This window comes from Venturia canescens, chromosome 7 (assembly GCF_019457755.1).
Source record: "Venturia canescens isolate UGA chromosome 7, ASM1945775v1, whole genome shotgun sequence".
Taxonomy (NCBI): domain Eukaryota; kingdom Metazoa; phylum Arthropoda; class Insecta; order Hymenoptera; family Ichneumonidae; genus Venturia; species Venturia canescens.
This window is the reverse complement of record NC_057427.1, coordinates 4,660,811-4,683,447: the sequence shown is the minus strand read 5'-3', so window position 1 is coordinate 4,683,447 and position 22,637 is coordinate 4,660,811. Positions and strand designations below refer to the sequence as shown.

Below are 22,637 nucleotides of genomic sequence, written 5' to 3'. Positions count from 1 at the left end.
GGATCCCCGATTAATTAATGGCTCGTAATTTCATTCGCCAAAAGATAAGTTGAAAAAATGTATTTACAATTTCGAGTGAACTATTCTAGCATTAATTTAAAGTGTTTGTATCCTTAATTTCCTTAATTAGGAAGTAAAAATCGAGCCAATTTAGACACACATAAAATACGATGCTCCGCGGGCATGATTTACCTTAAAGTTCTTATAATAATGGACGAAACCATGCAGGCTCGTGTCGAAAAATAGTCGAAATTCGTGATTTTTTAAGGAAAAAATTATTTTTAAGAATCCAACAATGGCGATTCGGTCTCAGTACAAATGAGCTTCGAAAAAATGGTCAAAGTATTTGGAAATTGAAAGTAAAAGCATTGGACATTCGTTGATTGTCGCACCTCTTGAGTTCAAATCCGCAAACAGCGATCCCAATAAGCTGTAAACTCAAACGAACATTTTTCTGTAAAAAAATGTGTGTTGCACTCGAAAATGTATACACAAATAAAATGTTTTATCTTGACGTGTCATAGAATAAATGCGGATTCATTAACAGAGAACAAACGTTGGCCTTGTTCGATATTAACGCATGAAAAAGAATTTCCATAAATATGGCGACTAAGGCGGACTAAGGCGACGAGATAAAATAATCCTCACGTAGCAAAGTCGCTCCTGAAACAATATTATCGATAACCAACCAAGCGAAATAAGCGAATTCGGTTAGTAACGAAACTACTGATAACGTGTCTGCTCAAATTTTAAAATTTTCGAATTTCTCGTACGAAATAATATTTTAAAAAGTATAAAAATGAAAGTAATAAAACGAAGAATGAAACAACGATGAGCATGAGATCAATAGATTTTTCAAGCATCATTTTTATTAATGACAATTGACAAATAATACACGAATTAGTGGTTGAAGAGAAAGAAAAATTTTCTTTCTGGATTATATGATCCTTCGTAAATTAAAAAATTTCGAACCTGTTTTAAAAAAAGCTCACCACAAGTGACATTTATTTTCCGGATTCATTCTGGTGCTTGAGTCGCATTGAAAATCGTCCGAAAATTCTCGTATATTTGCTAGAGGCCCGTTAACTCGAATCTTATTTGGAGCGTGTTCATCTTCGTAAGCTCGAGATTTCAAAAATTGTGGTCGGTATTTGGCACACCAAGTATTAGCCATGGCAATCCAAAACATTTGCTTTGGCGAATAATCCAATCCGGGCAAAAATTTTTCACGAGAATTTGCATTCGCCCATTTATCGTAGGCATAGTACGCTATCTTTACACCTGTGTAATCAGCTATGTTCTCGTTCACCGTTAAATAACCGTTTACCTAGAATAATATTAATGTAATTTTAGTAGTTTTTGGTAAATGCGTGAGCGCAGATTTCAAAATATACTTACACGGATTTTAGTCCCATCGATCGTGTAATTTCCAAATTGATCAATAAAGCACTGGACGCGATTCAAATAGTATTTTTTACTTTCCAAATCCAACCATGGCTTCACGTTTCCATCCTTGTCATAAATTATGGCCGTAGGACTGAGACTGTGTCCTAATTCGTGAGCTATATCCTCTGAAGTAACCCCATAATTAAGGTACTTTGGTCGATCGCCATCGTAGAAGAATCCAAACAGCGATCGAGCAGCTATTTCTGTTGAGGTGCGAAATATCAAGGTAGTTTATCCATGAAACGATTTTCTTAAGGCTTGAAATTTAGACAGAGCTTAAATGGCAAGTCGACTGACACGCGTATATCAAATTTTTAAGGGTTCGTCTTATTGATTATTTAGATAAACGTGTTTAAATCTGAAGAAGAATACACAAGATCATAAGGACTATGCGTAAAAATCTTACGAAGTTTATGAAAAACGTACACGTACAAGATTGAACGAAATTGGTAAATCGAACTCGTAACCTCACATTTGCTTATTTCGGTACTTTGTTTCTTCTTGGCCTGACCCATTCCTGTCATGGCCTTCTGTCTTTTTATTAACACTTTTTTCTTGATCCATTTCCCTTTGCTCTCTCCAAGGCGTACTTTTGCATAAAAAACTATAGTATTTTCGCCAGGGATGAATAAAATTTTGGGTTCAGTCAGTGACGGACCCCCGTTTAATCAATGCCTTGTAATTTTATTCTCCAAAGGATAAATTAAAAAAAAGTATTTATAATTTCGAATTAATGACTCCGACATTAATTCAGAGTGATTATATCCTTGATTAGGAAGTAAACATCGAGCCAATTTAGACACCCATAAAATATGATCCTATGGCATCATCTACCTTAAAAAGTATATTTGATGGAAATTGCCTCCGCGCAAAACTTGAGCTCGGACGAGACTCGATTTTTTCGAGATTCGTATAAACAGGATGCACCGTGGGGAAAAAATGCATATTGTGCTTGTGCACTTACGTAAAAAGTTGAATTGAGGAATGTACGAAGTGGTCAACCAGGATTTCCCACAGAAACTTCTGTTCGAAGGATTGCGGGCACTTGAAGGTTTCATGGAATTGAATTCGGCTATAATTCTGTTTGTTTCGTCGAACGAATCTTTTGACAAATCGAGGCCACTATAGAAAGCTTCGAGTTCTTCATCGCGTATCGCTTCCCGACAAACACTAAGACTGTTTTTCATGTTTGACACTTTTTCGACGAGTTTTTTTCTCGTATCCTTATCCAACCACTCAGCCTGCAAAAGAAAGACGTACATTTTTCAGACTTAAATTTTATTATTACTGTCAAGTTCGGTAGATACTTTTGCAGATGAGAGCGACCCGTCGCTAGTGGAGGGGTTAAAACAATCGTCATATTTGCCTCGAACCTTTTGTACCAGCGTAGAAAACTCATGTTCGATGTTGCCAAGCATCACGATCATGTCATCGATAGAACTTTGGTTTATGTATTTTCTCTGGTACAAAGCGGACAGAGCAAATCCCAAAGACGATCGAGTCTTTTCAGCGCAACTTTCTGATTGCGTTCCCTCAAGGATCCGGCGAAAAGCCCAACGCCTGTGAGACAAGTAAGATGGAAATTGAGGAATTTTCACTGCTAGGGTTCGCCATGCTGCCCAATTCGCTAGTGCTCGCTTTGACTTGTTACGCATCCACGTCATTGCTCTGTCAAGCGTTTCCTCGTCGAATTTCAATTGTACTTTGGAATTGGTATCGGATTCAGGATTGTCCGAAAGTGAAATCTTATACTTTTGCTGGAGCTCTCCCAACCGTGGTTTGGAGTATCGCTGGGACACATCGGGATCGTCGTTCTTGGTAAATACTTTCTGCGTTCAATCAAACAAGATTGATAATCGGTAAAGGCTTTAAAATTATTTTACTTTGAGCTATTTTCGATAACTCATACCTGATAAAGTTCGATTTCCAAAGATAAAGTTTCGTTGAAGTCTATTTTAGCTACCGTTTTGTTACAACCTAAGCCAACTGCGATGTCAACCATATACTGATAGTAAGCTTGGACTATTTCGTTCGAGAAACCCTCCCGAAGGTAATGCCTGTCGAGAGGTGGTGCACTTTCGTCAATCTAATCACACAAAATCAATAATCACACATCGATGACAATTCGGAGACTTTTTCGTCCTTCACCATTTCGACATACGTTTGTTATCAACTCTGTATTATTTTCCAGATCAAGGGTTCGACTCATGGCGAATAAGGAAGAAAAAGCTCCGCCGTAGCCGAATTTTCTTTCGTTCCAACTTTTCATTTGCAACAGTGGCCATCCGTTTCCTCGCAAAATACCGTTCACCGCTGCGTTTAGTTGAATGACACCGTTTTTCCAAATTGATACTGCGGAACAAACAATTTTACTGCTTATGAATGACACCCAAAGTCGAGGATTATAATTCACACATTTTTGAGGTCTTTGTTCGGATAATAACACAGTAAATCAAATCGAGCACACAGAATAAACAGCAGACATTTTTTAAGGCGCGGTTGCATTCTCTTCGTTCTAATCCACACTCGAATCTCCTACACGGAGAGACTTTTATAGCTAAAATTACTATGTTTTTATAGTAACGTAGGACTACATCGATATTATAATAATAATCGCTACAAGAGTGTGTCAAATAATGCAAAAGTTTGGGAAACCATTACCACACTTTATAGTAAATAACGCGCTGTACTACATCAAAAATGAAGACCGAGCGAATTTTGATCAAAAACATAGTAAATAATGAAATGATTTGATTAAAATTTAGGAGATAACACAGCAGTCGTTTCTCTGTGTTATATGAAAAATTGTATAGTTTCGTATTTTCCCTTTTATCGCACTGAATTTTGCTCAACAACATAGCAAAATTCATACGCCCACCAATTATACGAGGCGTTGCTCCGTATAAACGTGAAAATTAACCAGTGGTACATAGTAAAATTTCAAGCAATTTGTCCAGTCGAATTCACCAATTTTTAACATTTCGCCAACGACACGAGTGACATTCGGATATCGATACATCGATCGATGTAAGAATGTCGCAGACCTAAATTTTGCCTGTCGTACACACTAAAATTTCGGCATCAAAATTACTATGGACTTTGGTGAAATGTAATAGAATGTCGATATAGAACAGTGCTGCTACAAAACAGCAAATATTTCAAGCAAATTCATCCGAAATATTCGTATAAAAGTCTCTCCGTGTACTTTTTCTAAACATTTTATTTCGTCCAATGAAATAGGGATGTCGTATCTGCACTCACGGTCCTTCGCACATTGTTCGTAATACGTTTTCACCAATCTGAAGTGCTTGGGCGCATTCGATTCGTCTATGTCCTCTATCAGCTTCACTAGACGAAATAGAATGGCATCCTCAGCCTCAAAATTCGGGTCCTTCATGGGACGGTTTGAGGCTATCGACACTGATTCTGCGTAACTGCCGCAAGCGAATTCGTAAAAATCGTCGCACGGTCTGACGCTTGGGTTCATGCTCGCCAGAATCCTCGACGCTGAAACAGTTTTTTTGAGCCCAAATTTCAAAGTAAAATCTTAGTCCGTCTCCACCACGAACAATCGCAATAAAATAGGTGAAAAAGCAGATAGTCGTGCTGGCATTGATCTCCGATTTTTTGGGGTTCGAGTTTCTTTAACTTACCCGAGTGAATGCATGCTGGCGTCAAACACAAGTTACTCGACGCCACCGACTCCGTGCGACCCTTTTCCGATACTTTTGTGTCTACGCTCAAACAAAAGAACAAAGTTTTCAGTTTTTGCAAATCCAATAAGTTGTTTCGAACTCTCAGCCGAGCAGATACTTTCAATGATTATGAAAATGTCAGTAAAGCCAACTCTATTGAAAATAAATGGTAATTATTTTACCAATCATTTCCCCCGAAGCTACTGTAACGCGTAGAAAAAGTGTGCACAACGCAAATATCAACGATCGATTTCCCTCCATTTTTCCACAGGTCGATCCTACAAACTTTAATTATTGAAAATGATTTATTGAAGAACAGAGATCTTTGAATAAAATGCTGTGTTAAGAGGCGCAGTATAACACCACATGTGAAAGACTACCGCACTCTGCTGTAATGCTCCACAGGGCGGTGTGTTTCGATGAGTTTATATCCTTCAGACCTGGTTATCATATGGGAGGTACGTGTGCTTTATTTTTATCATTTCTTCGTCAAATAAGCATTCATTAAGAGAGAAAAACTTTTATCGAGAGACGATGTTCCATTTAGTCGGTTCAATTTGCTAAATTCCGAGTGTTTCCTCGTTTGGTGATAGCAGTATATTTGTGTATGGGGCGTTCCACGTCAGATCGGACGGTTCAACAAATTGTTTTCCCCACAAATGATTAAAAGTACAGGTTTTTGTTTCTCTACACGATTTTTTCATTTATTTAAAATAATAAACAAAAGTTGAGGTTTTTCGAAAAGCAGGTGGAGTTAAAAATATTAGACCGATGGAAACAGCAACGTCTTTATTCTTTATTCCCTTCGAGACCTACTTAACGAGCATATGCTTATCATAATCGTTGGTTGATGTCTATAAAATTTGTCACGAGCTATATATCAATTCGAACGTGAAACTATGTTCAAATATTCCCCGCGTCCTCATACTGAGCTTAATTTTGTTTGCCCAAATTCGTGAATTTTTCACACTTGCTATTGACATAATTAATAATACATTTTAAAACGCGGCGTCGAGACGCTGCCGGCTCACTAGACGCGATAAGATTCGAAAATTTGTGTCGTAACTGTACGACTTGGAAAACATTTCGCCGATAATTGGCGAAATTGGTGAATTTTTTAAATGGCCAGAATATCAAGCATCCTCTTTACGCTTCTACTCGAAAAAACTCTGCTTCTAAAATCTTTAGTCCGAGATTCATAATATCTTCACGTCTACTCATGTGTAATCCACAATCTTCAATATATCTCAAGTCATGTTTATAGATATGTTCTGAAATCATTATGAGTTGAGATGGTGGGGATTAAATATCACATCGGAGTAGACATGTTAAGGAGGATAGACATTCTCTGAGTAGATTCGCGCAGTTATTAAGGAGTTTCGGTACAGAAGTCTAAATATTAAGAAATTGATCAAATTTGGTGATAATGTTCTTCAACATCAAGTGCGAAAACACAATTTTTTTCAAAATTTTCTTCTACTTAGTTATTGAGTAATTACGCATTAAAGCATATTTCTTATGCCCGGGATGTATACCTATATATATGGAAACGCTATGCTTATACACGTGAACTTTAGTGATTAATTACTCGGTAACTGTGTAGAAGAAAAATCTTAAAAAAATTATATTGTCAAATTTGGCACTAAAGAATATGTTCACTAAATTTTATAAAATTCTGAACTTTTTGAAATTTTTTATGTTTTTAGCATGGTTTAGCATGGCAACATTGTATCGCCTGTACCGAAACTCCTTAAGGAGCGGAGTTGTTATCGGGAATGGCTGCCGATAGAGTTGTTAAGGGTGCTGCTTTAGAAAGTCAAAAAATCGATTGTTTTCGGGAATGTTTTTAGGATAGACGGAAATAACTTAAAAGAGTGAACTTTTCGGCATAGTTTCAAGGATATATTTCGAGAGAAGAAAAACATTTTTTTAATGGGAGAAATACTGATTTGTAGTTTATGCGCAAAGCGAAGAAATATTGCGTTGTATTGATTTTGCAAATTACGCTTTTGTTATTCTGCCTTTTAAATGCATCGTCAGCATGTTTTTCATCTATTCTAATTACCATTCCTATACCCTCACTGAAAATAATTTGTCAACGTTTTTCGAAAATCCACTTAAAAGCAAAGCCCGCAAGCGTCTCTTCGGCATCGAGAGCATCTGGACGATTGACGAAGCTAATATTCGGCTGGTGACCGAACTCATTTGAAATGTACTCGACCCGAGCGTCGGTGCCGTTCGGTCCGAGGGTCCGATAAGAGCCATTTTTCTTCCCGTCCTGATATCCCGTCTCTTCGTGGCCGTGGGAAGTTATCGTGTAATTGAAGTGGTAATGAAAGTCGCTCGGGTGTTTTCCTATTTCATTATCCAGCCGCGGAATCTTCGGATCCAAGACATCGCGAGCAGCCTTGTTCGCGGACGTCTTCGATGCTGCTTCAAGGTCCCGTTCGCGTTGGCCGTCCCGAAGCAGGGTTGTTCGTCCGCTTGCAGAGCTCGAAGCCAGTTCATTGCCGCGCCTCATTCCGAGTGTCCCAGCAGTGGAGTTCGAACGTCCGAATCCCGGTGGTTTTTCCACAGGGATGCCGCAGCCGCTGCACGATTTGGCCAGGACTTCGATCACCCTCTTAGCCACTTCAGGTTTGCCTTTGAAAATCTCCTGTGCAACTTGTACTGCGTGGTGAACGCACGACAGAGAAACCGAAGGTTAAAAAATGCTGACAAAAACGCGAGGACCCGAGCTCACCAGCGACTCGTACTTACGACTCGTTATTTTGCGATTCTTCATCTTCGTTATGATGAAATTACCATTTTCGTCGGTAGCATAGCCAGTTTCGTGGTAAACTCCATCGGCAGTTATAAAACCGTATTCTCCGGTGACGATTCCCGAGGAGTCTGCGCGCAACACCGTTACAAATTTTCTGGGTCGTTATTATTCATGACACTCGGTGAAAAAAAATCTTTAACGAGACAAAAAAATGGTCGGAGCAACAATGCTGCCCGTCTGTACCTTTTTTCTCGTAACGATGCTGAAAATCCTCAATATTGAACGAGAATTCGTAAGGCTTCACCTCATCCGTGCCCGCTGCAGCAGTCAGGAGAAAAAGCAGCGAAAGACTCACGAACCTGGCTCGACGGTCGGTCTGAAGGAAACAAGCGGTCGAATTCGACGCGGTCGATAGTAGGACAATAAATGTTTTCTCAAAATATGAACTCGTATTGGTGCTTCTGAATATGCTTTACCATGTTGCGAGTCACCGATGAGCAGGCTCATGCAAGTTCTTCTTCAAGTGCAGTTTGCGACTGGAATGACAAAGTGACAGCGGGACCGTTGTTCAGATTTGCAGCGAGTGATGCAACTGCTTATGGTGACCCTGTCGTCCCTCTGGAATGTAAAAAATACGGGTATAAAAACATCGATAAATACGAATGAATGTTGTTGGGAGAAGCTATTATATGTACTTATGGAACGCCGGTGATGGTCTCACTTTGTTCGCTCATCCCGTATTCCATTGATTTATAGAAGATAAAAAGTAAAAGGTTGTTTATCTGCTTGCCGCGAGTGCACGGAGAGACTTTTATACGAAAAATTACTGTTTTCATAGTAACGTCGGAGCATATCGATATTACAATAATAATTAGTCGATACAGAGCGGGTCAAATGATGCTAAAGTTTGGGGACGCTTTACCACAGTCCATAGTAAATAACGCGCTGGGTTACATAAAAAATGGACACCGAAGGAATGTTCATTGAAAACGTAATAAATAATGAAATGATATGACGAAAATTTAGGAGAGCAAAATTCATGCGCGCACCAAATATACGAGGTATTGTGGGTACAAGCACGAAAATTAACTAGTGGTAAATTTCAAGCAGTCGCTTCGTTTACGAGCGGACTTCGTGCCCGCGAGCGTTTCAAATTTTCATTAAGGCGCACCGTCCGAAAAGAAGTAAATCTTTGTAGAAAAGAAGATTTACTTATTTTCGAGCGTTTCTTAACGATACTAAAATTTCGAGAAGCTTCACCAATTTGTCCAGTCGAATGCAACAATTTTAAACATTCCACACGAGTGACATTCCGATATCGACACATCGTTCGATGTAGGAATGTCACAGACCCAAATGTGGCCTGTCCCACATGGTAAAATTTGAGAGAACTGCTCTCGGCATCAAAATTTCTGTGTATTTTTGTGAAATGCGATATATGGACCAGCGCCTCAACATAACAAAGCAGATATTTCTATGTATTTATCCTAAATATTCTGTTAAATAATTTTGCAGTTTGTTGTGTGTTATTTTAAGGAAAGATACGAGAAATGAGACACACGAAGACTTATTAAAAATAATGAAAGAGTGATTTATTCGTTAGCACAGCTCCTCGTAGCTGCGAACTCGTAGACAACTGAACTAAACAAATCAATAAACAAGTTGGCGAGGAGATACAACACAACACCACATAAATACTAAAATTTTTCACGTGTAAGTAAAACATACGAAAACATGCATAAGCCTTGTTTCAAAACATTCGTGTAAAAGTCTCTCCGCGTGAGAAACGATGGATGTTAATTCGTATTTGAATAAAATTGCTTTCGAGTGATGCATTGGAAACTTTTTCGTCCAGTCTGCGTCTCGAAACACGTTTGAATTCGTTGTCCAGTTATTTATTTAGCTCGACGATAAAATCTGTTGAGAATGTAGAATAAACAATGCGCTGGGAAGCCGTTGCCTCCTCCTTTTCTCCGCTGCTCTTTCCGACCAAACTAACGTCCTTCTCGACGCTTTTATTCGCTGACTTCGAGGTGTGCATGGAGTGTACGTACCACTAGAACGTAGCACTCGTAATATGTGGACCGAAATGCCGTTACACAGCAGCGCGTCTGCACAGTCAAGTAGGGCACTCCGATCACTCGAAATTCGATGCTACGTTGGCCCGCAACATTTTATTTGCGGGATGTTAATCATTATTAGAACGAGACACCCGAGTTTAGAAAATCTTTTCCATCTTTCATCACAAGACATGAGAAATATGAAGAAAGCAAAACGTGACTCGAGTCGGTGATCAATATTGGACTCAATCTTTACTCACTCGGCTTCGATTTTCATATTTTAACTTTCGTTTTCATGACCTTCATAAATTCATGAAGGTCACTTCATGACGTTTTACATACTCGAGAGACCGAGTGGGAGGACATCGATTTGTGAGAGTTGGCTCGTAATTAGATTCAGATTCAATACTGATGCACGTAGGTTTTTAATTAGATTTTCATTTCTCAACTGCGATGTGTCCTACTCACTATGTTCCTACCGGGTTCCATTAGATCCAGCGTCCACTTCACTGGCTCCAAATGCAACATTATAATCTCGCACTTATCGAGGGTCGTTGCAGAAACACGTTATTAAGAACAAAGTAATTCAAAAAGTGGTTAAATAGAGTGTAACTGCAGTTTTGAGATAGGGAAAAAAGGAAAAACTTTGACGCAGCCACGTTCGATTCGAGGTATTCCTCTCACGAACCCGAATATTCTACAAATAAGTGATTTCAAATAACAGTAAAGCAAACGTACATGCGAATAGATTGGCGAAATTCCAGGTCAGGTTATCGAGCATTTAATAGAGAATGAAAACTTGAAAAATCGTAAAATTCATATGGGAGCTTATGGAGATTGCATCATCACCAAATTTCTATTCAATAATTCATATAATAAATAATTTTTAATTCCTGATACAAACTGTCTGACAGATGGAAAAAAATTTAAGGAATCGACGCAGCGACTTTAGAAATAAAGGGTTACCGTATGCTTAAAAAAAATATTAACGATAAAAGTTGGAAAAATTGCAGAAGCAGAAGCTTTTTTAATGTGCACCACCAAAAAATACGCTCATGCGAAAGGAATACCTTAATGACATCGTAACGTGTCTTTTAATAATTAAACTTCACTTCAGCTGTTGAATTTGATGGATTTTTTAAAGTTTAATTCTAAAAAATCCGAAATGATTAGTCCTTCTATTTTCATTGCACACAAAGTTCAGTACTTGTAAAAAGGTTTTCTCGAAATTTTTTGCATTTTCTAATCTGTTTTCGCGTCAGGTCGAATCGAAACTGTGAAATTTGAATATAAAGTGGATGCAAATATAGAGTTTCGTTTTCGGGTGTAACGTCAAGTAAAACTGAACAACGAGCAGGTTCTCGATCGACCTATTTATTGAACAATCGTGACTGCTGTACCAAACGAACTATTAATACTTAAAACCACTCAGGTCGTAAGCGACACGAGCCACTGTTTTATTTACTATCCTTGAGCTAGAGAGTCTTAGTTTATTGGGGTTGATAAAAAAATAACTATTTTTCGTTCGGCATGGAAGAACGATGAGCGAGATGTTTTGTCCTTCCCCGAAGCTGGAAGAGCCTCCGTTAGCCGTTCATCCGAACCAGCCTTTGTCGTCATCCTCATAGTCTTCGTGAAAGTGAGGATAAAAGTGATCGTGATGCTGCGGTGGTGTTTGATGGACCAGGACTACTTCGGTGGGTCGTTGATTCCTCAGCGTGTTAAACAGCATCACGATTAACGCGAGCTTGGCAACGAATAGCGACTTTAGAAGTGACATTTTTATCGATGCTATCGCACCCGGTAGAGACAGTATCTGGAATACAAAAAATTATATAAAAAACAGCGCCTTCCGGTCGGCGTTTGCTCGTTGAAAGTGGCTTTTTGTATGAGAAACAACGGTACCTGCATCAGAAGAGGAATCATTACGATCATTGATCCGAATCCCTGCATCAGTCCTCCTGGTTTCTTTTCGTCCTCGTCGTGATTGTGTCTTCTGCTTTGCAACGCGCTGACTACGAACGAGTGTAAAAATAATTCGATGAAAATAATAAACTTTCCTTTTCTCGTTGTTGCTACATTTTTTCCTACTCAACTCCATCGGTCCATCATTATGTGCTCGAATAAAAGTGGAGAGAAAACAGTTGTGTCCGAGGACTCACCTGAAAACATTTTTTCCACGTCTAGCCTGACCCGCAACTCGTGGTCGTAAATAGCGACGTGACACCCGGGAAATAGTTCCAAGTTTTCACTAGAATTCGAGGTCTCGAGACCGAGAATACTTTGTGTGCTTATCAACACTAATGCGAGCTCGTTTGAAAACTTCATTGCCTTCGAGACTTTTTGACAACACTTTCAAGGGTATTTAACGCGATGGAACGCTCGCTCAGAACACATCACTGAGCCACAAATTCAACGCGGAGTGGTTAGAAAAAGAGTGAACTTGATGGTGCAATAACTCTCGTGCACATGGCGAACCGCATCGCAGTTGTTGGACCGCTTCACAATGATTGTTTCATAGGCCATAGGAGAAGCGATTGTGATGAAAAACGCAGATAAAAGTGAAGGAAAAATTGCGATTCTGGTAGAGCCTCTCGCGACTGTCGCGTTATCTTCGCGGTTTCGTACTATATCTGGATTAATAGTCAAGGTGAGCGTTTGTGCGCGCGGTCTCCCCGCTTCAAAGTAATACGAAAAAGTAGATTTTTCTGGTACGGTTGTGATGCTCGGTGGACGCCCCACCAAGGATCTTTCTAACTGGGTCTCTGCTCGGCAAACAAGGCGATTTTTCTTCTCCACCGTTGCAAGTTGCAACGCACTCAGCTGTCTGCAGTTCTTAAGCGCATGTGAGTCTTCCATCTTCGTCGATCGAATTTCCTTCGCTCTCCGGAGGTTCCAGCACAGCAGGTTTTCTCGATGCGCACTGAAGTTACCAAGCCAAATGGGTTTTGCCGGTTAGCGCACTCGTGCCCGGCTCCCAGTCATCGAACCTCGTCTTACTCGGAATTCCACTCGTCTGCGAGCCCGTGCGAGGCGTGAGCGCAAATCATCGCGTAAAAACGCATTTCCTCGAACGTCCAAATTTAAGAACATTCGCTAATTTCGCACAGCGAAGTCTTCGCCGATTTTTTCAATCCGCGATTCATCGCTCTACGATTTTTTTCATGTAACGATCTAAACAACAGTTCGAACCGCTTATAAAGAAGCTCGTAAATCCTACATTTTTTTTATTCTTAAGCTTTTATTTTTTCGAATTATTTTATTTATTCATTTACTTTTTATTATCATTTTTATTAATTAATTTTGTATTTATTATTAATTGTTTTGATTAATTAATTCAATTATATATGTCGGAGAATGGCAAAGAAATAAATGCCACAATCACGTAATTTATTCACCTTTTTATTTCAATTTTATAAATCAATCACTTTTGAATATATTATAATGAAATTTATTCAATTACAATTCAATAAATAAACTCAATTAAACCTTTCATTTCTTTATGAAGCGTAGTGATCTCGACGGCTGATCGATCCGTTCTCGAACATATTTTTGATTTCACTCGAGCGTTCTGTTTTTACCGTTGCTTAGAAACGTCATTTCCTTGCACTCAGAATCTCGCTCGACCTTTCATTCAATTATTTTTCTCATCAAACGATACTTTGCATATTACGACATATATATTTATATAATAACTATAATAATAATAAATTAATAAATTATTGTATTATTTTATTTAATCGACTAAATTATACAAATTATCATCAAACACATGGTTATGGTGGCTACAAACGGTTTATTTCATTTACAATTTATGCAATTTTGCGTACATAGTAACGGTGTGGAAACTGATGTTTACATTCGTGTGGATACGTGCGCAGAAACTTAATAAAGAGTTACTCAGATATTCGAATAAATGTATGAATAAATAAATAAATAAATAAATAAATAAATAAAATGGTGAGGTATGCACGGTATACAATAGTTTTGGTCTCTCGGTTTTGGTCGTATGTCTCTTATAGTATCTCGTTTTATCGAATCGCACGTGTACCAGAAGAAAGTAGGAAAAGAGCAAGTAAGAAAACACGGAAAAACTTGCAGTTTCTTGCCTATATATTCTTTCTTTCACTGTTGCATCCATCGATCTGATATCCAATATCAACTAATTTCAATTGACGTTTCGCTGACATTGGATATGAAAATGTGTGCACGTAGTTTGTTCATGGACCGCGACTTTGACTCTGGAAACGCCAATTTTATTTTTCTATTGAAACTGATAAAAATTCATTCTCCAGGAAAATTCGAATTCTCTGCTTCAAGGGGGTTGGATATTTGAATCGGACTTTGAGCGCATGAGCTGCTTTGTTCCCTGAGTTGCATCATTATTTCCTTACACCAAAGACTCGATCGTCGCAGGAAATAATAGTTGCATACACATCATACACATACACATACAAACACATACATACGTATTAATAAAGTTGTGTAAACAATGGCATTAAAACAATTGTTCAATCAGACGTTGAACTGATTTCAAATCTGTTACTTTCCTTTATGAGGCAATTTTCATGATTGACTAAATATTGTGAAATTTAACAAATCATTTTTTACTTTTATTAAACTAATTGAATTCATAGACTCGACAGTTCCACCGTAGGCTGACGAATAGAAAAATAACTTTTAATCGAAATAGCATCGATTTTTGTGAACCAAAGTGGTTATTGAATGAGGGAGGAAAGAATGTTACAATTTCTCTTCATGCTTTACAACTTTCAATGGTAAAATCTACTCTCATTATTCTGGTAACGTTTTCTCAATTTCCTATAAAACATGGAAACTCTCATTGATCCCGAATGATTTAGATCGCTCGACGTATCGATCAATGATGCGACAGTCGAATCCGTTTGCACGGTAAGTAAACTAATACTGCTGGTAAAGTCATTAAGGAAATTTCAATATTCGCTTCCGTAGAAATACCTACAAGAAATTTTTGTAATATGGCTATCGGTGATGATCACTCGATCGTTTATACAGCCTAATTCGATGGGAGATCGTCAACCCTTGTAGTAATAGTGTTCGTCATCTCCGTATCCACTGGCGGATTCCCATCCGTTGTGAAGAGGTTGGTGATGCCCTCCTCCGTTGTTGTGAACGTGAAGATGAACCGGCTGAGGGGGTGGTGACCAACCATGTCCAGGGCTTTGGGCATAGAATTTTCCGAAGAAAGCAGCAAGCTTCAAAACGAGTAGAAGAACTCCTGCGAAACAAAGTATTGATTGGACGGACATCACACGACTGATTGGAAGATTTGAACTTATCGTGAGACACTGCAGTATCTTGACGCAAGGTGTTGAGGTAGATCATGCCCGCATGATCGTATTTTATGGGTGTTTGAATTGGTTCGATTTTCACTTCCTAATTAAAGATATTATCACTCTAAATTAATGTCTGAGTTATTCATACAAAATGGTAAATACATTTTTTCAACCTATTTTTTGGCGAATGAAATTACAGGCCACTGACCGAACCCGAAATTTCTTTCGTCCCTGGCTAAAATACTGCAGTTTTTTATGTAAAAAATCGCTTTAGTGAGCGCGAAGGGAAAACACAAAAAGAAATGAATAAAAAAGTATTAATAAAAAGACAGAAGGCTGTGATAGGAATGGGCCAGGCCAAGAAGAAACAAAATGCCGAAATAAGAAAATGAGAGATTAAGAGTGCTCATTACCAATTTCGTTCAATCTTTATTACTAGTAAGACAATTGTCTCGAATTTTTTTCCAGACTTTTATTATATACTTCATTGTTATTGTGTACGTTTTTCATGAACTTCGCAAGAAGCGTTCATTCGTTATATGGAAAGATGAATGATTTTTCACGTCCCCATAGCCCTGTGTATTTTTTTTTTTTTTTTTTTTTTAACACGTTTATCTCAATAACCAATAAGACTTAAATTTGATATGTGTTTCAGTCGACTATCCATTGAAACTCTGTTAATTTCAAGACTTTTTCAAGAAAATAGTATGCTTTAATATAGCAACAATATTTCATTTCCTATTTCACGTACGAAACTAAGGAAGAAATATTTGAATTCTGCATGTAGAAAAGCAACACGACTATGACAGGAACCGAAATAATATTCCAAGTTTCGAATACCAGGAAATATTAAAAAATAAATGAGCTTAAAAAAGGGGCAGGGGAAATTTTAATACTGCAAAAAATGAAAATAACGAAGGGGGCAATCATCCTCATGGTTATCAGCACAATGAAAAAAAGCTGAATTTCAAACTTAACTTTGATTGACACTTCACTCTCCATTACTGATTCAAAAACGAGGACAAAATTCGTGAGTGAGATTCAGTACGATTGTTGTGCTTCCGGAGAAAGCGCGTTTCCCTCAAACTTTAAGTGAAGCTTAAGATAAAAGAATGAAAGTAATAAAAAATGCATTTGCTCAAGAATTGCACATGAATCGACGAACGTCCAAGAATTCGAGTGCATTTGCTTCTGAGGTTGATATATTATAATGCCGATAAAAGTAGTGGCCAAGAAAAGTTAATGCGGTCGTAAAGCCGGAATATAACTATTGGCCCAGAGCGGGGCCAGGCGGTATTTCAGTCCAGTTTAAGAGCGTACCTCTTTTTACGATGTTCGGAAACGGGGTTACAGACCCGCACCGAGGAATCTTTCGCGTAATAATGAACGGATGTAACGCCTGATTAATAAATAACAGAAGCGCCATTTCGCGTCCCCATCGAGTTTCGAATTTCTTCGCTCCTGTTTCGATTTTCAATCACCCCGGAAATGAGAGCGTACGTTTCCTCGAGATTTACATAAACGTGAGTCTTACTTCGAGGCCCGCCACTTACCCCACTCCGTGTTCGCGCGCGCCTCAACCTTTGTTAAAGGAAAACATGTCAGGGGAGAGTTTAGCATGCGTATTCAAACGACGTGTACTTATGTCAGACGATTTTCTATTTTGCTCTTGGCATACTGACACTCGAACAATACGGTCAATTTGATGCGCTCGATTTAGCTTGTGTCTTATACGGCTCGCAACCACTGTTTTATGTCGGACACTAAAAGTGTTATGAAAATGTCAGTTTTTACGCTTCCAACTAGCCATCGCGTTTGCCGAAGCATCAAACATTTTGTCGATATCACACGCGAAATCTCAGGAAGCACGAAACCTGCGGAGACTCACCGATCGCGAGACTCTTCAGAGAAATCACCGTGAGGACCACGAGCATCGTCATCATAACTCCCATTTTGTACATCATCGGCATGAGCATAAACTGTAAACGCTTGACGCCGAAAGTTCTGCCCTCTCCAGCATCGGGACCTAGAATAATCAGGACAATAAATTAGTTCACCGATGCAGCGACTGTGTTGTTGGTTCCTCAAATTTAATCAGAACCGGTTAATTGTAAGCAAAGGTGAGATTTTAGAACTGGTTCCGCGGGATGGAATCGAAAATAAATTATATTTTGACGTCTACTCGAAAACCATTTTCTTTGGGTCGTTTTCAGAACAATCATTATTTTAAATTATCAAGTTTATTCGAAATAATCAATATGCGAAATTCCAATGGTAACAAATCGAACTGGGTCTGCTCAGTGAAAGCAACGGCGAAGATAGTTGGATGGTAGCAAGCACTGCAGCTAATTTCTTTTCATTGTACCTCAGCAGCCTGGCTGTATCGAGAGTGTTAAGGATCGATGCAGCGAAGTTGTTATTGCCAGTATTCATAGAAAAGAAAGATTTTTTGCTGTCGTACGCGTCCCATTGTTCGGATCAACATTTAAGTTTTCTAGAATTCATCATCGATGAGTTATTCGCAATATTGAGGGGTATTGTGCGGAAAATTATAAGTTTCTCTGTCGTGAGATAACGGGGAATGATCGTTTCAGCTTTATGTCCGTTAGCGATCCGAGTTGAGGCCTCGATATGACGAAAAACTTCAACTATACTCTCGATGGGTTTGCAGGTTCGGTTGGAATCTGTTTTGTTAGCATTTAAACAGTGCAATAAAATTTTAACCATCTCGAGTGAAAGAATGTTTAAAGTAAGCTTGTGCAGAGGTTCGGCTGCGGTTGAAAAAGTGATGTTATGGAATGTGGGTTAGGAAAACGACAATTATATTTTGCAGGCAAAAAGAAAGTGAAAATATTACTCGTATACAGGCCTTAATAACATGCAAACATATGAGACCTGTTTTTGTAAGTTAATAATGTTGATTTTTGCCACAAAGGTGTGTTCGGTTTTAAGCATAATTTCGAATATACTCGGTCGAGGAAAAAACTTTGGTTGTGCATGGAATTACTCGTCTTCCAAAAAAGCAACGAATTAGCCGATTCAATATCAAAGTGAAGATCAAACTACTATGATTCTGGTAGTTTTGACATTTTTTAGACTGAGAGAAAAAATAGGAAGAATTACTATGCTGCCATAGTTTTAGGGTTCTCATCACCCATTTTGGAGGTTTTTACCAAAAACGTTGTAATTTTCGCGTCGTTTCCAAATGAAAATTTCTGAATTGCTTATTTTGCAGTTAGGCACAGTGAAATGCCAAGAGCTCGAATAAATATATATCGCGGTACACATGTGTACCGATGTATTTATTTTGACATCACACACCAATTTTCATCGAGTTTTAGCTTCACAAAAAATAACTGTATTTTTGTAAGAATTAATAAATATTACGATATAGAGTCCTACTTTTATGGCACCATAGTAGTTTTTACTGAAACTTTCTCTCCGTGGATAGATAAATTTGACAAAATCTTCGACACCATGAAGGGAGATATCGTAGAAATTACTTTGAGCCTCGTGGTTTCGGGTTGTTGAATGAAAAACGTTGATTTTCGTAGATCAATTATTAGATATTTACGTATCGGAGGTGAAACTTGATGTGGCACTTGACATCGAATACTTCATTTCAAGATAGACCAAACGAAAATAATCGTCAAGCGATTGACGAGCGAAGCCCCAACCGTTAAATCCACTGTGATCGGACTGTAAAATGTTTCGTAAATGAGCGAATTAACCAATTGTATCACCTTCCACAGCTGCATCGTCGGGGCTGAGGAGATGGTCGATGAGTTTTTCAAAAGCTTCCAAGCCGATCCGATCTTGGGTGAGTGTCGTGTGATTTTCTGAAACCGGGTACTCTGTCGTCGAACGAGATTCTTGAGATTTGACGTCAGTTGCTCGAACTGGAAGGTCTTGGGCAATGCTTTCGGCGTGAACCCGATTGAACGGTGTGACGAAGAGGATCAGGCACAATCCGAGCAGTTTCATTTCGTTTGAGTTATTGAATTAACGATCTACGGTAACAAATGAGCGATTAAATCCGACGAAAAGAGGTCACGAAGCATGCTTCCTTGTTAAAACGATCGAAGAACGAAACGAACCTTGTGATACAGTTTCCGGGAGATTTGTATGAAAAAATTCAAAATATAACAAGCGGACCACATATAAAACCGAAGACACGTGCGTAACGGAGGTGAACCAGTCTGTGATCCGCGGTGAACAGTGTTCGAACGTTTGTCCAGGCGGTAAGTAAAAGGAGAAAGGAGGCGCGGAAAGTCCGAAAAGTGTGGAGGAAGGGAGAAGTTCGCGGAAGATGCGATAGTCTATGGGACTCGGCAAAAGTGCGACTCTGTCGGACACCGGCATTCGTATGCTATTCGCGACGCCCCAGGGACCGTTGAGACCTCTCTTTTCAATTTCAAACGTGATTCTCTGCGTTTTACAATGTGTCAGTTTGGAGAGACCACGTTGCGTTTAACCCACATGATTTTTCTTTCCTTTTTCACACTCGAACGTCCCCCACGGCATACAAACGAATGAGTGACCGAGTTCACTTGTTTTTGTATTATTATCAAATCACTGCGAACGATTCAACCGTAATTGATTGTGTCGCAGCTTATTTTTTTTTCTTAACCACAAGAAAGTATTTTTTAGTCATTGAACAATTGCGGGGAAAATTGACAGAAGAATTTTAATAAAACAAGAACTGTGGAAAAAGAATAAGAACGGATACGAAACTCAACGTACGATAGTGTATTTTAAAATATAATTGAAAATGAAGAAAAAGCGTCGAAGCACTGGGAAGCGAAAAATATTAAAGGAAAAAATAAAAAAATGTGGGCGAGAATCAGGTGCAGAAATATACGAAGAGGTGGACGGAAAGGGAAGGAAGAATGGACGTTCAGCATGTGCAAGCATGAAAATGAAACATTGGATCATTTGCGAAATGGAAAACAATCAATAACAGAGGAAACGAATGAATATATAGAAATGTGGACAAAAGAGGCTAAAGATGGAGGGGGTATTGGGGAAGAGTTGGTAAAGATGCTAAAAGGAGAAATTAACGTACAAATGTGTCAGTTTTTTGGAGAAATAGAATAATTTATGCAGAAAAGGAAAACAATGTTATTATTAAATTATAAGGAAATATATAAACAATTTTTTGTGAAAGACCTCGGAGGTCGTGCAAAAGTTAATCGAAGAGATTGAAGTTATAGTCAAACTCGTTTTTTTTTTATTCTCTTAATTTTCAACTGTTTCGATTTTTTATTTCAAGTCGACAGTGTAAAAGAATGTAAAATGATTGATTGATCGAATTTTTCTAATCTTTGGAATGTCGAGACAAAAAATCGCGAGAAATGTCAGTGAAGCAGTGCACGGTGGAAATTTCATTTCTGTCACGTCTACCAAAGCCACCGAAGCTTTTGACACACTAAAAAATCACTTCAATCTCAATGTTTTTCTTCCGATTAGAAGCTCTTCGAAAGAGAAAGGTTTTTCTAATATCGAGTTTAAAATGAAACGGTATCGTGAAACTGGATAGAGCGGATAAAAATTTTATGAAAAAGACACTCCAATCCTCGTGAAATTAGCCCTGAATAGTGTGGATAAAAAATATAAAAATGTTTATTACTATTTTGCTATTTATTGAACATTATTTTGATAAATAGACAAATTTAAGCAGGCACCTTCTATAACGAAAGATGTTAATGAGGATCGATCTTACCGAGAGTCGGTAAAAGTACTACTGACAACTACTTTAAATTACAGTGAAAAAAGAAATTCATTTAAGGAGTTTCGGTACAGGCGATACAATGTTGCCCATGCTAAACCATGCTAAAAACATAAAAAATTTCAAAAAGTTTAGAATTTTATAAAATTTGGTGAACATATTCTTTAGTGCCAAATTTGCCAATACAAATTTTTTAAGATTTTTCTTCTACACAGTTATCGAGTAATTGATCACTAAAGTTTACGTGTATAAGCATAGCGTTTCCATATATATAGGTATACATTCCGGGCATAAAAAATCTGCTTTAATACGTAATTACTCGATAACTAAGTAGAAGAAAATTTTGAAAAAATTTGTGTTTTCGCACTTGACGTTGAAGAACATTATCACCAAATTTGATCAATTTCTTAATATTTTGACTTCTGTACCGAAACTCCTTAATTGAGTTTGAACGATCCTAGTCGAATCAGCTCCGTCCAAATGACACCCTGGAAAAAATTTGGGAGCTTCGCATCAAGTTGACGGAATAGCTCATCCTCGGAGTCTACGATGGAGCACAAATCTGCGTGGAACAGTGGCGGATTGGCGGAAAGCGAGAGCACTCAGGTCCGAGGGCAGGTGACGATTTCGGAAGTAGATAAAAAACAGTGAAGACACACTTGTCAGATAAATCCACAAGGCGCACAGATAGTACATGGACGGCGGCACATTTCTTCCGCGGGGAAAGGACTTTTTTCTCGACGCAGCAAGGCTTTTTGAAATTTTATGGTCCGGTCGGTTATTCCGTCCGTTTTGTTCTCTTCGAGACTGGTCCTTGCTTTCTTCGGATTCTTTCATTCCCTCGTTGCGTTACCTCGGAATTATCTTAGCACGAATATTAAGGCAGTTTTTGAGGCGGTGATGATTATTATCAGCTCTGGAATTAAATGGGAAACGGCCTTGGTGTTTAAGGTGCCGATAATATCATTTTTGTTTTCAACAGATTGGAAAAAAAATCTCGAACATTTATATGGTGATCGGAACGCAGGAACGCAAAAAAACTCTGTCGATAAGCCCGTTTGGTTTGTTTTAGATCTACCGGGTGGCTGAAACCAAGCACATCGTCGAGTCCCTCGCAATCAAAAGTCCTTCGGATGATTGCCCATGATTACTTTAAATGGTAAATCATTTTTCGTAAAACTTTGCATTCAACTTTGTAAGGGCGCTGGAAGTCGAGCCGATTTTCCTACAATTTAACTCAATTTAGTCAGTGAACTTTCCTTAAAATTATCATCTATTTTTCATATATTCAATATGCAGACGATCAGGGAAGTAATAACAAGCCACAGTCCAAAATACGTAACGAGAATAACCAACCACCCAAACCACCTTGCCGCGAACCTACTGAATGAAGAAAGTATAAGAATGAGGATGAAAAGACACAAACCGAAAGACCCAAGTGTAAGATTGTAAAACGGAACCAACAATAAATCGTCAACAACAAAGGATCCGACATCAATCGATGTCAACTTGGCTCGTGCAAACATCAATACACCCCACAAAATTGCCGGATGTTTAAAATAATAAAAAATTGCAATCAACATCAACCGTAATAAAAAAAAAAAAAAAATATTCATACGAACACAGCCT

The 22,637-nt window shown here is 38.4% G+C and overlaps 4 protein-coding genes and 1 long non-coding RNA gene across 5 annotated transcripts; 1 reads left to right on the top strand and 4 right to left on the bottom strand.

Annotated features, from left to right (window-relative positions):
• Positions 1-920: 920 nt before the first annotated feature.
• On the bottom strand, positions 921-5,510 carry LOC122413197 (neprilysin-2-like). The gene is made up of 9 exons (XM_043423367.1): positions 5,324-5,510; positions 5,100-5,180; positions 4,708-4,953; positions 3,608-3,798; positions 3,356-3,532; positions 2,820-3,275; positions 2,411-2,687; positions 1,399-1,649; positions 921-1,327 (listed from the first exon to the last, which is right to left on the bottom strand). Exons 1-9 carry the CDS (start codon positions 5,400-5,402, stop codon positions 989-991), a joined length of 2,097 nt encoding a protein of 698 aa, XP_043279302.1. The 5' UTR covers positions 5,403-5,510; the 3' UTR covers positions 921-988.
• Positions 5,511-7,029: 1,519 nt separating this feature from the next.
• l(3)mbn (lethal (3) malignant blood neoplasm) lies at positions 7,030-8,938 on the bottom strand. Its single transcript, XM_043423143.1, has 5 exons — positions 8,601-8,938; positions 8,382-8,523; positions 8,149-8,281; positions 7,902-8,033; positions 7,030-7,811 (listed from the first exon to the last, which is right to left on the bottom strand). The coding sequence occupies exons 2-5, from the start codon at positions 8,382-8,384 to the stop codon at positions 7,237-7,239; spliced, it is 843 nt and encodes a 280-aa protein (XP_043279078.1). The 5' UTR covers positions 8,385-8,523; positions 8,601-8,938; the 3' UTR covers positions 7,030-7,236.
• Positions 8,939-10,858: 1,920 nt separating this feature from the next.
• LOC122413134 (uncharacterized) lies at positions 10,859-12,681 on the bottom strand. Its single transcript, XM_043423292.1, has 3 exons — positions 12,128-12,681; positions 11,871-11,980; positions 10,859-11,781 (listed from the first exon to the last, which is right to left on the bottom strand). Exons 1-3 carry the CDS (start codon positions 12,291-12,293, stop codon positions 11,560-11,562), a joined length of 498 nt encoding a protein of 165 aa, XP_043279227.1. The 5' UTR covers positions 12,294-12,681; the 3' UTR covers positions 10,859-11,559.
• A 995-nt stretch (positions 12,682-13,676) lies between these two features.
• LOC122413669 (uncharacterized) lies at positions 13,677-19,971 on the bottom strand. Its single transcript, XM_043424175.1, has 4 exons — positions 19,378-19,971; positions 19,024-19,290; positions 17,169-17,306; positions 13,677-15,222 (listed from the first exon to the last, which is right to left on the bottom strand). Exons 2-4 carry the CDS (start codon positions 19,262-19,264, stop codon positions 15,020-15,022), a joined length of 582 nt encoding a protein of 193 aa, XP_043280110.1. The 5' UTR covers positions 19,265-19,290; positions 19,378-19,971; the 3' UTR covers positions 13,677-15,019.
• LOC122413670 (uncharacterized) lies at positions 19,427-22,555 on the top strand. Its single transcript, XR_006261595.1, has 3 exons — positions 19,427-19,521; positions 22,081-22,167; positions 22,308-22,555. It is a non-coding gene; the product is annotated as an uncharacterized lncRNA (long non-coding RNA).
• Positions 22,556-22,637: the final 82 nt, after the last annotated feature.